The following is a 13226-nucleotide window of genomic DNA, read 5'->3' as shown; positions in this document are numbered from 1 at the left end:
TAGTAGTAGCCATTGTTTGATTTTTGCTGTCGCTTTCCTGTAAGGTTCATTTGGGCAGATGAGGGGTCCCCAACCAAACTATGGAGGAGCCTATCCCGGAACACCAAATTATGGAAGTCAACCTGGACCACCACCTCCATCAAAACGCTTGGATCCAGATTCCATTCCTAGCCCTGTAAGCTGACTTTGTTCTTACCAGTGTGAAGTCTTCAATAGTATCTTTACAGAAAACAGAACTGATGAAAACCAAAGCTGAAAGAGGGTTTCTCATTCCAAAGAACATCAGCCTGTTTTCCTGCTTACTTTTCTCTCATATATCCAGCTTCAGTCTTATGAATAAGCCCAGAAGCAGTATTTTTCTTGGTCACTAAAGAAAAGGCACTGCATATGCAAATCAATGCTCTAATTCCTCAGGTCTTTTCCTGTACTGTGTTACATTTTGAAAATCCTTGAGGGCTTTGATTAAGCTTGTTTCTCCATTTCTGGATTCTTGCTAAGTGACTTTTCAAGGTGAACTAATTTCAGGTTTTGAGGTGACAATCTATGAACCATATGATCCAAGTTTAAAGTATGGCTAATAGGAGGTGATTGTAGTGCTCTTCCCTTTTCCTATGATCTGTCAAAAAGCTGGTTGGTGGTTTTTGGGTCATTAAGTCACAGCACTACTTCAGTTGAATATAGACAACTTTTTCAAATTGAGATTATCTTTCAGAATGGAGGTTCTGAGAAAGGACGAGCAGTGATGTGTAATAGTTAACAACAATGAGTAATATTAAGCCTGGCAGTATCATTGCCACTGGTCTGCTGTGCTGTTCCTTCCACTGATGCTGACTGTGACTTTCTGGGACAATAACAGGACATTTGATAACAGGAAACCTTTCCATGGCAGTGCTTACAATCAGTTTACATCAAAACTATAAAAATATTTTAGTCTTGAGTTACATCTTAGATCTGGACTGATGCTGTTCAGAAGTTAATGCTATTCAAAAAAGACTATCTGTTTAGACTCCAGGTACCTGTAAAGTTTATGAGCTCGTTTTTTTTGTAGAATATATGAAGTCTTTAAATGCTTGTCTGCTTCTTATCTCTTCCACTAAATGAGATCTCAAATGGCTTGTGTCAGTTGCCTTCATTTTAGCATGTTCTTAAAGCATAAATCCCCAATTTCTAATCAAAATGAGCACGTGAACCATGCCTCTGTTAGCAATGTGTTCAGAGCCCAAGCCCAATATTCTGGCAGGACTGGTTTTAGGATTGGTGTATGCCACAGAAGGCGGTGTTTCCTGTTGCATGAACCAATGTCCAAATGTATCTAATTCCAGGGCTACAAGTTTGGGTAGAGAGAAGTAACACTGTTACTTTTTGGTTTATTATTCTCTCTTCTTTTTTCTTTTTTCTTTTTTTTTGTGGCACTCTTCCTTTTTATTTTTTATTAAAAAAAAAAAGCAACTTAATGAGCTGCCACCCCAGCAGAAACCCAGGCACAGAATAGACCCAGATGCAATTCCTAGTCCAGTAAGTGCTCTATATATGTCAATTGTAGTCTGTGTGTTGGTGACCATCTGTGCATGCATGAAACCTGAACTTCACCTCACTAATCCTCTATCATTAATCCTTTACCCTTTCTCTGCTGTCTTCTGCTTGCCTTATCAAAATGAGTATGGTTACACCACAAGAGATTGTTAAAATCTTCTCTTCTGTGTGGTGAGGCAATAGAAAGCAGACTGTTCCAGAAACAGATCATGAAGAATGTCTCCCCTTCACTTTGGTCTTTAGAATATCTCCTTCATCAGATTCCAACTGGAGTTTTCAGTGTCCGCCATCAGTATCATTGTCCTTACGTGTGTTTCGCGTTAACATACACATAGCATGAGCCTTTGTAGCCTTGTTTTCTACCGATTTTGAGCAGGATTTGATTGCTGTTCTTGTTGATATACCGATACTGGGCTAATGCTTTGAAGTTCTGAAATTGCAGATGAACTGTTTTGTTTTGATGTTAACTCTTGATCTAAATCTTATAGTAGATTAATATGAGGCATGGGGAGCTATAAACATTCTCTCATTATCTGTGCTCATACATAACCATTAAATTTTGAATTTGAAAATTTAATGTTTATGTGTAGAGAATTTTACCTAAAGAAAGAAAAAAGCAGCTACCTTTTGGATTGGAAGAAAAAAAACCACATTTGACTTTCCATTACTCTCATATCACTTCTTCCTCATTTAGCCAGAGTTGGTCATATAACAGGTACCAGCGGTGACATCACCAATGTCAGTCAGTCTCTAGACTTCTGAAATGGGACTAGATTTACCCTAGAGTAGTCAATATCTGATGCAATGGGAGTCCTTCTGCTGGCAATTTGGAATCCTTAGTGAGAGGGTAGAAGTACTGCTGTGCAAACTTCTGCATTTCGCAATTTATTCTAAGCAAAGACAGGTGTGTTTGGCAAAATAAGATCAGAAGAATGACTGCTAGCTTAATCCTGTCATTCAGGCACCGGTATGGAAATGTAGTTAGAACTGTGTATAACTAAAATTTTCTGTTCTTATGTAAAGGTCAGTGGATATTTTAGTCAAATAAACTGTTTAATGCATTTCCATTATCTTAAGCATGTTTACATTAATGAAGAATTTGAAAAACTAAGAAATTTAAGATTTTTACTGGCTTTGTGAAGTTTAAGCTTGATTCATTGACAAGTCTACTGAAACTTCACTTTCCACACCCCCAGAATTCAATTCATAAACCCTTGAGCACCATGGACTAATGAAGGCTTCCACCTGCACTTGAAAGCATTTGTCTTTAGGTCAGAGTTCCAGTGGTTAGAAATAAACACATACTGTGAAAACGGTGGGAACATAAGAAATAAAAAGCCAGGTTATCTATAAAACTTCACTCTGAGGCTTACAGATGCTTCAAATTATCATTTGGCTACTACCAGTATACAGGGGAATACTACCAAAAATTCTTTTCTTGATCTCTGGCTTTTATGAATTCAGATCAGGCCTTAAAACACAAAATATGCTACTACGCAAAATTCTTGGGGAAAAATACTATTTACCACTAGTAATTTATTGTTAGTCTTTAAGTACTATTCGAAATCAAACTGAGAGGTGACTGCTTGCCAAAACTTATTTGCTTTAGACTTCTTTTTGTTAGAGATAGTAATGTTTGCCTCAGGTCCACTTTTCACTTCCTTACAGATATAAATTTTATATTTTACAGTTCTTTGAAATGAAGCCTCCAAATATTAATGTGGTGTTTTCAATCATAGATCCAAGTGATTGAAGATGACAGGAGTAACCGTGGGTCAGAACCATTTGTCACTGGAGTGAGAGGGCAGGTCCCACCTCTTGTTACTACAAATTTCTTGGTCAAGGATCAAGGTAAAATATTTTCATTTTCCTAAGCAAACAGGCAAAACACAAACCCCAAAGCGTCAGTGACAGAAATGTCTGTGTCTTTAAAGGAAAAGTTTGAGGAATTAATTCAGTGGCTGCGGATGTGTGTTTTACCAACAGAAGCTTAGTTTCAAGCCCTGTGTTGATTTTATCTCAGTTTAGATTCTTCTAATTGCTTGGTAGCTAATAACCCATTCACAAATAAAAAGCGTTTTCCGGGCTGGTTTCGCACCTGGTACCAGCATTAGCAGGGATATCAGAAAGCGGCAAATGAAGCCTCCTCTGTAGAGCTATATCAATGACAGTTAAGAACTGAAATTTCCTAGCAATATCATTTGAATTGGACTGGGAGCTGTATTTTTTTAAAATCACGAGTGGGATGTTAATTGGTCCATGAGCTTCACAGAGAAGGGTATTTCATCTTATGATTTCCCATGCTTTTTCTGAGATTTTACGCTCCCTTAAAACTTAAGAATCTGATTCTACAATCAAATGCTTTACTCTTCAGCCAAAATTACAAAATCAAACAGTAGAAATATTTGAGTTTTCTGCCTATAGTACATTTTAGTCTGCAAAAAGACTGAAACGTGAATGCGTTTTTAGAGATTTAAGCTGATGAGGAGTCAAGTTCATTTGTTTTGAGTTAAGGGCTTTTATTATACATAGTTAATAAAGAGGCATTTTGTTTGGAGTTCAGGTTTTGCATAGATGGAAATTAATGGATTGTTTAGATAAGCTCTTACTCTCTATAGCTTAACAGCGCAACTGGAGGTATCTTTACTTCTGTTCTTAAATATAAACTTAACTTGTATTGAAATCTGTGGGGATTTTTTTCTTTGTTCCCCAGGTAATGCAAGCCCCCGCTACATAAGATGCACATCTTATAATATTCCCTGCACCTCAGATATGGCCAAACAGTCCCAAGTTCCCCTAGCTGCTGTCATAAAACCGCTGGCTACTCTACCCCCAGAGGAGGTGAGAACCATATGCAGAGTTACGTATGCACTGTATGCACCCTGAATTCATCAAGAGAATGCTATTAGATGTCAACATTTAACAAATATATTGAGAAGGGATGTTTAGGTAATGAAGACTAGGTAAACACTGACTCTACCACAAGTGTGTGGTAGAGATCTGTAAGGCAGAAGAATGTTGTGTATGAAACATTTAATATTTTGATTGCCATGATAATTTCAGCTTTTTTGCAGTAACTGTCAACCACTATGACCAAAATACTAGGATAGTCACAAATGTGTACACTTCCAGCTGATCCCAATTCCTTTCTTGGCCTAAAGTATTTATATGGTTACTAATCAATGATGTTAAGCCTTTTCTAGGATGTCAAGTGGTGGAATTGGATAGGAATGTATCAAGCAGCACTGGTTAAGCTGTCTAATGCGTACGTACGCACATAGCACTGTGTGGGGTGACAGCACAAGATTGAGTAGTGGGCACCGCTGAGCTGCATTTGTATTTTTGCCCTTGCTTTCTGCAGCACTTCCTTCCTTCTAAGTGCAATGTGTGGCTAGCTATCCTTTTACTCATTCTGTGTAGTTGCTGAGAACATGAAAGCTTTGATAATATTACAGAGCTAGAAATTTTATAAAATATTCTAAATACTCTGGATACTGTGCAGTGCTAGCCTGCTTGGAGCAGTGACATAAGGACAAATATGCTTGTTAAATTTGAATACATATGTTTGCAGTAGTCTGTGCCCTATGAAACATAGGAGCTGGAGAAGTTCTTTAGCATCTGCTGAGAAAAGGAATGTCCTCTGAGCTTTTAAGGGTGGGTTTTTTTCCTGTTGCATTTTGGTTTGGCTATTGGAAATTGGTTTGTGATAAAACTGAGTTGTGAATGCCCGTATTGCTGTATTGTGGCTGTAGTTTAAAAGAGCACAACAGGAGAATTTGGTCTTGGGAAACCTGGAGGCTTGTAGAGCTGCACGTTTTTAGAGAAGCTTTACAAATAACTAGTTGTTACATCTCCTGGTGTGTTTATGCTTTGAACAAACACTTGTGATATCCAGAAGAAACATGTCTAGGATCAGAAAATTGCCCTGGAGACTGGTCAGCTTCTGGCGTTGGGAAGTTCTTTATGACAAGGACAATCACCCTGTGGAGGGGCCCTTCCAGCAGATGAAGGCTGAGCTGCTCAGAGCAATAAGTCTGTAAATAGAGCTAAAGCTTAATGTATCAGTAATGAGAGGATGAATATCTCATGAAGATACAGCATTCAGATAAATCTAGTATATATAAAAATTCAGCACCTGGTTGCCAGGTACAGGACCTTTGCCCTGTGTTAATGCACAGTTCAGAAAGCAAAGCTTGAGTCTTCAGAAAGAAGTACCTCTGTGCCTTCTGGGAGCAAGTGGTTAGTGCCAAGCTACGTATAGCACTGTGTGTTTACAGCACCCTTGTAGCTTGTTCGCATGCATGTTATCGGATGAGAGGCTGAGGAAGAAAGGTTATTGTGTGGAAATACAATACCGATGCTGCGGGGCAGTCAGAAAACTTGAAATTTTGTTTTCTGTGAGGAGGTCAGCCTGGGCTGCTGGAAGCTGGGAGCTGGAAAATGCTGGCCACAAAACCATTGTATTGTCAACAACTGATTAGTGGGGTTGAATGAGAAGTGTGACACATCTGTGGCATAAAGAGGAGGAAAGTGACTGGAGCATTTTCTCAACTCCTGCTCAATGAATATGTTGTCTCTTAAACATGATCAGAGGTTTAGGGTGACCGAGAGAAGACTGGACGCTTTTAGTGTCAGAAAATTTAAAAGGAAGTAGTTAAACTTTCTTTTCAGCTGGATTCTTAGTTATGAAAGGTGCTTTGAACTATGAATGCAGCTTGTAGCGTGCATGGGTTGTGTCTTAATCATTTTCAAGTGCTTCTTGCTCATTCTGAAGTTGAGAAGCTGCAGAAGTTGCAGCAGTTGAGTCAGCATCTTATTCAGGTTTGGCTGCAAAAAGGATATATTATCAGTAGTAGTTAAAAACTGGCATCACTGTGTAACAGTTTTGAGGACTTGCTATACAATGGGGTCAAGACCAGTAGAACTTATGGATATACTGTATCTCATGGTGAACTTCAAAAATAAGTCTTATCAGCTGAAATTTTTTAAGATTGTCTGGATGGTCTATGTTCTTGAATATATGGAATGCAATGACTAGTTTCTATTTTGTCAAAAACGTTGCTTTTTACAAGGGAAAAATATAAGAGGTGAAGAGTTGTTTTTGAAACACCCAGTCTGTGGTGAAATGTAAATTGTATGCTCACTCCCATTAGGTTATCAGCTCTTCTTTGCAAGGCTTCAGTCTTTTGTGTTCACTTAGGATACATCTATGTTGTGCAGTGTGGTACTCGTGCTCTAGAGCTCATACTTCTCAAGCAGGCCGCTATATAAGGTAGTGCACCACCATGCAGAAGTACTTGTGTGTGTCTGAGTGGGATAGCCTATTGATGGCTGTAGCCCACAAAGAACTGCTGTGCTTGAGTTTGAGTTGAAAAGCATTTAGGAAATACTTGCTCAGGCATCCCCCCACCCCCTGCATTCTCTCTCACAGCTGCCAAAATGTTAAATCCTATGCAACGTACAGAGTTAATTTTATTGCAGATAAGCTCTGCAATATGCATGGTCTTTCTAATCATCATGTGACTTTTCTTTTCTCTGTGTGTGTGTGTTTTTGTTTTTTTTTTTTTTTCCCCTTGCTACCATAGACCCTTCCTTACTTGGTAGACCATGGAGAATCCGGTCCTGTCCGATGTAATAGGTGCAAGGCTTACATGTGCCCTTTTATGCAATTCATTGAGGGTGGAAGGAGGTTCCAGTGTTGTTTCTGCAGCTGTGTCACTGAGGGTAAGGTTTTCTCTGGAAATCGGTCTCTAGGCTTTGTTGGAGTGATCTTTGAATAAGATGCAAGCAAATAAATCTTTATCATGTTATGATCCTTTATAATGTCTACTGTGTTTTTAATGCGTTTAATCTTGTAAAAAATTGCTATAAAACATGTTCAGTGCTCAGTTCTGAGATTATGTTCAAATTAAGTAGGTGCTTATGCATTGCAGTATTATTGTACCAGATTTTTAATATGAGGTACTTGTAGAATAAGATATGGCGGATTGAAAAATTCTTTATGGTATTTCCTTAGGGAATTGCAAACTTATTTTTCTATGACAGACTGAGATGTACATCTAGGCACCAGCATGAGTTAGGATTCTTTTTTTTTTGCTCACAGAGCCTGTTTAAACACTGCTTAGAGATGAGATTGCAGCTAAATCTGCTACAGCTGAATAGGAGTGTTCAATATACGCCACTTAATCTTAGTTGCTGTTCTAAATTAATATGAAACATGCTTCCTTTTAAGCAGAAGTCACTATGTGCAGCTCATAGCATGACATCCGTAGATTTGTTTTGAAGGCACAGTGGAGTGTGAGGTACAGCAAACCTTATGGTGGTGTTTCGAGTGTTTCGTTTGGGAGCACTGATGGCTTTTGATGGACTGTTTGTTTTTATCACCTCAGTTATGGTGTACATCTGTTCATACAAACCAAAATGGGAAGCTGACGGGGATTAGAAATGGCCAACTTTAAAAAAAACCTTTTTTGTCTGGTGATGTTCAGCCTGCATGCATTCCCTGTCCCTGCTTATTTAGCAGCTCTATGAATGGCAGTACCTGTAACAAATTAGCAGGGGCAGAAAAGAGAGACATGCTCAGAGACTGCTGATGAAAGCAATGCTGTGAAAATAAAATGTAGTTGTGCCTAATACTTGAGCACAATTTGTTTTCTTTGCAAAAACAATCAGGTAATTCGCTTGTACTGGATGTCTACTTGGAGAGAAGAGTGATAGGTGCTTATATGTATAGTCGAAATGGTGCCACTTTGGGGTTTTTTTGAACTGTTGAAACTTCAAATGTTTAGAATAATTTAAAGGCGGTGAATACTGTCGTTACAGATAACCTCATGTTATTCTCCCATAAGTGTATAGGCAGCTATAGCTAGAACACATTTTGTCACCCTAGCAGTTCTGCAGGGGGGACTCTGTCGTGGTAGCTGTTGGGGCACAAGGGAAATGCTTTCTTTGTTTCTGCAGCTGACTCTTGTTAGGTGAAAGCTTAACTCCTATTTTATCTTCCGATGCCTGGTACCAGCAGAAAAAAATACTACATGCCCCGTGCCCAGTTACACTTCTGGTTCCTCTTTCTTAATGCTTTACAATCCACTGTAAGAAGTACCCTGTCTATACTGACAAAAGGATTATGGCAATCTCTGCACCCGGGAATGCCTAGAAGGCAGCATGGGAAGGGAAGGAAAAAGCTAACTCATATAGCAAAATAAGGAGCTCAGTCTTCTGGTAAGCCTGAATTGAGTCAGTAATGTTTAGCCCATAGTTTGCCTCAAACTCTAAGTCATTTGTTAGTACTTATACAAGATTGTTATATTTCTCCTTTGGACTAAATCCTTCAGAAGAATCTTAAGAGTGTGTTGTAGTGACATTTCTGATATGAAATGTAAAGGAGATTCAGGAAAAGTACAATAGTGACTATACAGTGTGCCACCTGGTGCATAAGACAAACTGGAAGCAGTTTTTCTCTCTGTCTTGGCTATAATAATGCTCTTAAATTGCATGAATATTTTCAGTAATACTTGCATGCTAGCACAGAGTGCTAGCTAGCTTTCCTGGAGTTTTATTTTAAACAGCTGTTGTCATGTTAGCTCTCTGGTCACAGTCTTTATCATGGGCGTGTCACTGAACTTAATGTTTTTTCCTTCCCCAGTGCCGCCTCAGTACTTCCAGCATTTGGATCATACTGGAAAGCGAGTAGACTTTTATGATCGACCTGAGTTATCACTGGGGTCTTACGAGTTTCTAGCAACAGTTGACTATTGCAAGGTACAGTAGTATGTGTTTATTACTGTATTTTGTTTTGCTTTTAAATAGCCTATTTTCCTAAAAGTAAGAATGACATGAATTATCTGGGGCTGCTTTCTAGCTGGCAGAGATAATTAACAGCATTAATCCAACCCACTTCATTGCGTAAGGTGATGTGCTTGCCTGCTTACTTCCCAAAGCAAAGAAAGTGTTGATCACATATGATATAATTTTGTTATAGCTGCTCCTGTCATTCTCATCTGGAGCTATATAATCAGCTATAGCTGCTGTTACCTCCGCAGCTCTGCAGGAGGGACTCTTTTGCAGTAGTCCTTGGGGCAGAAGGAGAATGTAGGAGAGATTCATGGCAAGTACAGTAGTAACTATACAATTGCAGCCTGTTGCCTAAGACAGACTTTACCTATTGAACTTAAATTTCAAATAGTTGTTAAAAACAAAGAATAATGTGGAAATATATATTGTCAGAGCTGGTTCACTTTTAAAGATTTAAATAATAATTGACCCCTAAGGAATAGGAAAAGTAAGTGCAAGGTGTATATTAAAGCAACTTATCTCTGCTGAAATAAATGCTGAGAAAATAAATGCCTTAATGTTGCAACTTTATACTGGTTACCGCTTGATGCCTCAACTTTACTTTGAGTTAAGGGAAGAACCAATTATCTTGCTTCTAACAGCAAAAGAAGCATTTTTAAATCAAAGGAGATCTGATCTTCCTTAGTTTTCTTGAAAGTTCTTCTGTTTTGCTTCTGTGTGCTCATTCCAGTTTGACATATAGATTTCAGAAAACTCTTGACTGAAACAAGCTTTTCTTTCCCAAAGCAAACCTGATATTTAAGTAGAAGGAAAAGGCTGCATTTCTCGGAGAGGAAAATCTTTTGATTTATATTGATGAAATCAAACCTGAAATACTGCAGATTGATGAAATCAATCTGACCAGAAAGAATCCAAAGAATCTGAGAAGTGGCAGGAAGCTTCCCTGTCTACTTGTCTGTCTTGCCTTGTCATGTAAATGGATGATTTAGTTGTGACTAGCCTGTTCTTCACTGAGTGATGGCATCATCAGTCTAGGGCCTGTAATACCAAGCCATTTCATGCGCAGTGTGCTGACATGTCCATTAGTTGGGCAGGGATGGGAGAATGATCTGAAAAAACAATTACTGCTCATGAGTAGGAAAGTACATTAAAGCTATTAGAGTTTTGACCAGCATTCATTTGTCCATGTTCCAGAGCTGTTATGTGGGCTGCATTACATGGCCATAATGTGACTTCTTCCCTCTCTTCCACAGAATAACAAGTTTCCCAGTCCACCTGCTTTCATTTTCATGATTGATGTGTCTTACAATGCTGTGAAGAGTGGCTTAGTGAGACTAATATGTGAAGAATTAAAGTCACTCCTGGATTACCTGCCCAGGTAGGTATACTACTGTAGCCAGTCAAAAAGGGGGAAGCTAATTTTTTTTCCTTTTCAAAAAAAGCTAGAAATTAAAACATTATTTGATAATCCTATCAAGCTTTTCTTCAGAAAAAGGCCAAGCAGAACATCTTAATGGCTACCTTTCTGGGCTAAAATAAATTTTCCTTCCTTTCATTTATCCCATATCCCTTATTGTGTTGATTTCCATGTAATGATTTCACTGTCTACTTAGATGTGAAGGCAAGTATGTCTCTTACAGGGAAGGCAATATGGAAGAATCAGCCATTCGAGTAGGCTTTGTCACTTACAACAAAGTGTTACACTTCTATAACGTGAAGAGCTCCCTGGCACAGCCACAAATGATGGTTGTCTCAGATGTAGCAGATATGTTTGTGCCACTCCTTGATGGTTTTCTGGTGAATGTGAACGAGTCCAGGACGGTTATTGCCAGGTAATAGAAATTGATTTATAATGTGTGTCGTAAACTTCGTGATTGGTAGATTCAGCTGTTGCGTGCTTATTTGTCATGTTATTCACCTAGAAGTCACTCCATTTATTTTAACTTCCTATACTCTTTGAGATTAAGCTGGCAAAGTAGGATGGGAAAATTAATGGGGGAAGGGTGTATCTGGCTCGTAGCCCAGCTTGGGAGAGGGTATATATGAAGGGATTTAGCGCAGTAGGGTATTTCTGTGGGGGGAGCAACAAAAAAAAAAAAAAAAAAAAAACAAAAAACAACAAAAAACCACACCCACAAAAAAACACAAAACACAACTAGAATGATGCAGAGTGAAAGCTGTAAGAGTACTAAATCACTGTCTTTTAAGTCAACTGCCTAAATAACTGTAAACTGAGACAACAGTGGTGTCTTAATTTTGGTTCTGTGGAGAAAGTTGAATAAGTGGGATAGAGAAGATAAAATTTAGAAGAAAAGAAAGAAATTAGCAAAGTTTTGGCAAACTATTTAACATGATACTTGAACTGTGATTAAACTATGTTTTAATTACATTATGGTTTAACTACGTTTTGGGAACTAGACCTGGCACTGCATGTTTTCAAAGAAAATTTCTGGCTTGTTCTTTAATGCATTAACAAGCATAAATACAAAACTGTGGATTAAACCTATTCATCTTTAAATAGTACACAGGATGCTTGGCAAACAGAGGCCAAGAGTCAGTAGTCTTTCCTAAGAGTTTCCTTACCAATATATACTGGAATATATTAAATGAGCAGGAATACGGAAGAGCTGTTGGAATAGGCATCAGTTGAGGCTGTACAGCAAGCACTGAGGATATGGATGAGACAAGCAATGAAGAATGACAAAGCATCATTTTCTTCACAGATAAATGAGGAGATGCCAACATTTGTAAAAACTATGCAAATTTACAGACACATTAGGGACTTCTGTTTTAAACCACCTCAGTCTCATAGGTATCAACTGCAACTGTGTGGCTTTTCCAATTAAATGGAATCTTGAATTCCTCCTTTTTCTTGTTCTTTGCTAGTTTGCTGGATCAGATTCCAGAAATGTTTGCAGACACAAGAGAAACAGAAATTGTTTTTGCACCTGTGATTCAAGCAGGGCTGGAGGCGCTGAAGGTTAGTGAACACATTGTCATGGCAGATTGTTTTCAGTCTGAGTACTCTGAAGTTTGTATTCTGCTAACACATGCTAAGACAACAATTCTAAAGCTTTTTGTAAGTCTCCTTCTAGTGTTCTGTAACATAGCATCTTTCTAATCCTGTGCTTAAACTTCTGGTATAATCCTAAATAAAAGGAGAGAATACAGTCTGTTGAAGTTGCCTGCAACAATGTGCTAATCAAGTAAACCTTTCCTAAGGTTCTTCCGTTCCAGTACTTCATCCAGATAATTACATGCACGATCTAACTCTGACTTCTCTGTACTGATCAAATTGTTTGCCTGTAGGATTCCATCCAAAACTATTCATATAGCTCTAATTATCTGTTATGTAAGCCCTTAGAAGTGTCTCTCAAACTTGGTTTTCATGACATTTGTTCAGTCAAGAAATAATATAAATTGCTGATTGATTTACATACTGCATATGTCAGAGAAAGTAACGTACTAAACATTGGCTAGTGTTGACATAGGTTACAGATCTAAAATTAATGATATGTTGAACCTTAGATTACAAAATCTTTTGCCATTTCTGTGGCTCTTTTACTTTTCCACAAACTCAGTAGCTGCAAAACAGAGAAGAAAGCAATCTAACACGTTTGTGCAAAACCTTTTGTAGCTGAGTTCTGCTTACTGTTCTGTGTCTCCTTCAAGCTAGTCCTTTTCTCCCTGCCATGGAATTAGCACAGGTCCAGTAGAACTGAAAGTTGCTCTCTTGTAGCTGACTGGTAAGCTGTGCTCCCTGTGTGGAATACCACTGAAGTAAGTCATCAATGAGCCTGTGTGTCTGATAGAGTGCCTTCCTGAAATAAATAAGTGAATTAATGAGGATGCTTGAATGCTTGTTCTTGAATCACAGTTTTCCTTACAATTTTTATAAA

The 13226-nt window shown here is 38.4% G+C and overlaps 1 protein-coding gene across 5 annotated transcripts in view; it reads left to right on the top strand.

Annotated features, from left to right (window-relative positions):
• SEC24C (SEC24 homolog C, COPII coat complex component) overlaps nt 1-13226 on the top strand; it is a 38629-nt gene that overhangs the window by 17723 nt on the left and 7680 nt on the right. For 3 of the 5 annotated variants that reach the window (XM_064464981.1, XM_064464983.1, XM_064464980.1), the window contains 9 exons: nt 45-175; nt 1447-1515; nt 3273-3384; nt 4247-4374; nt 7119-7257; nt 9179-9294; nt 10581-10705; nt 10968-11159; nt 12214-12307. In XM_064464981.1, the coding sequence (XP_064321051.1) occupies nt 45-175; nt 1447-1515; nt 3273-3384; nt 4247-4374; nt 7119-7257; nt 9179-9294; nt 10581-10705; nt 10968-11159; nt 12214-12307 (1106 nt within the window). The remainder of the gene's footprint in view (nt 1-44; nt 176-1446; nt 1516-3272; nt 3385-4246; nt 4375-7118; nt 7258-9178; nt 9295-10580; nt 10706-10967; nt 11160-12213; nt 12308-13226) is intronic. The other 2 variants (XM_064464982.1, XM_064464984.1) reach the window with 1 other exon arrangement.

Source organism: Phalacrocorax carbo, chromosome 13 (genome assembly GCF_963921805.1).
Source record: "Phalacrocorax carbo chromosome 13, bPhaCar2.1, whole genome shotgun sequence".
Classification (NCBI taxonomy): domain Eukaryota; kingdom Metazoa; phylum Chordata; class Aves; order Suliformes; family Phalacrocoracidae; genus Phalacrocorax; species Phalacrocorax carbo.
The sequence above is the reverse complement of the archived record's forward strand: the minus strand, read 5'-3'. Positions and strand labels throughout refer to the sequence as shown.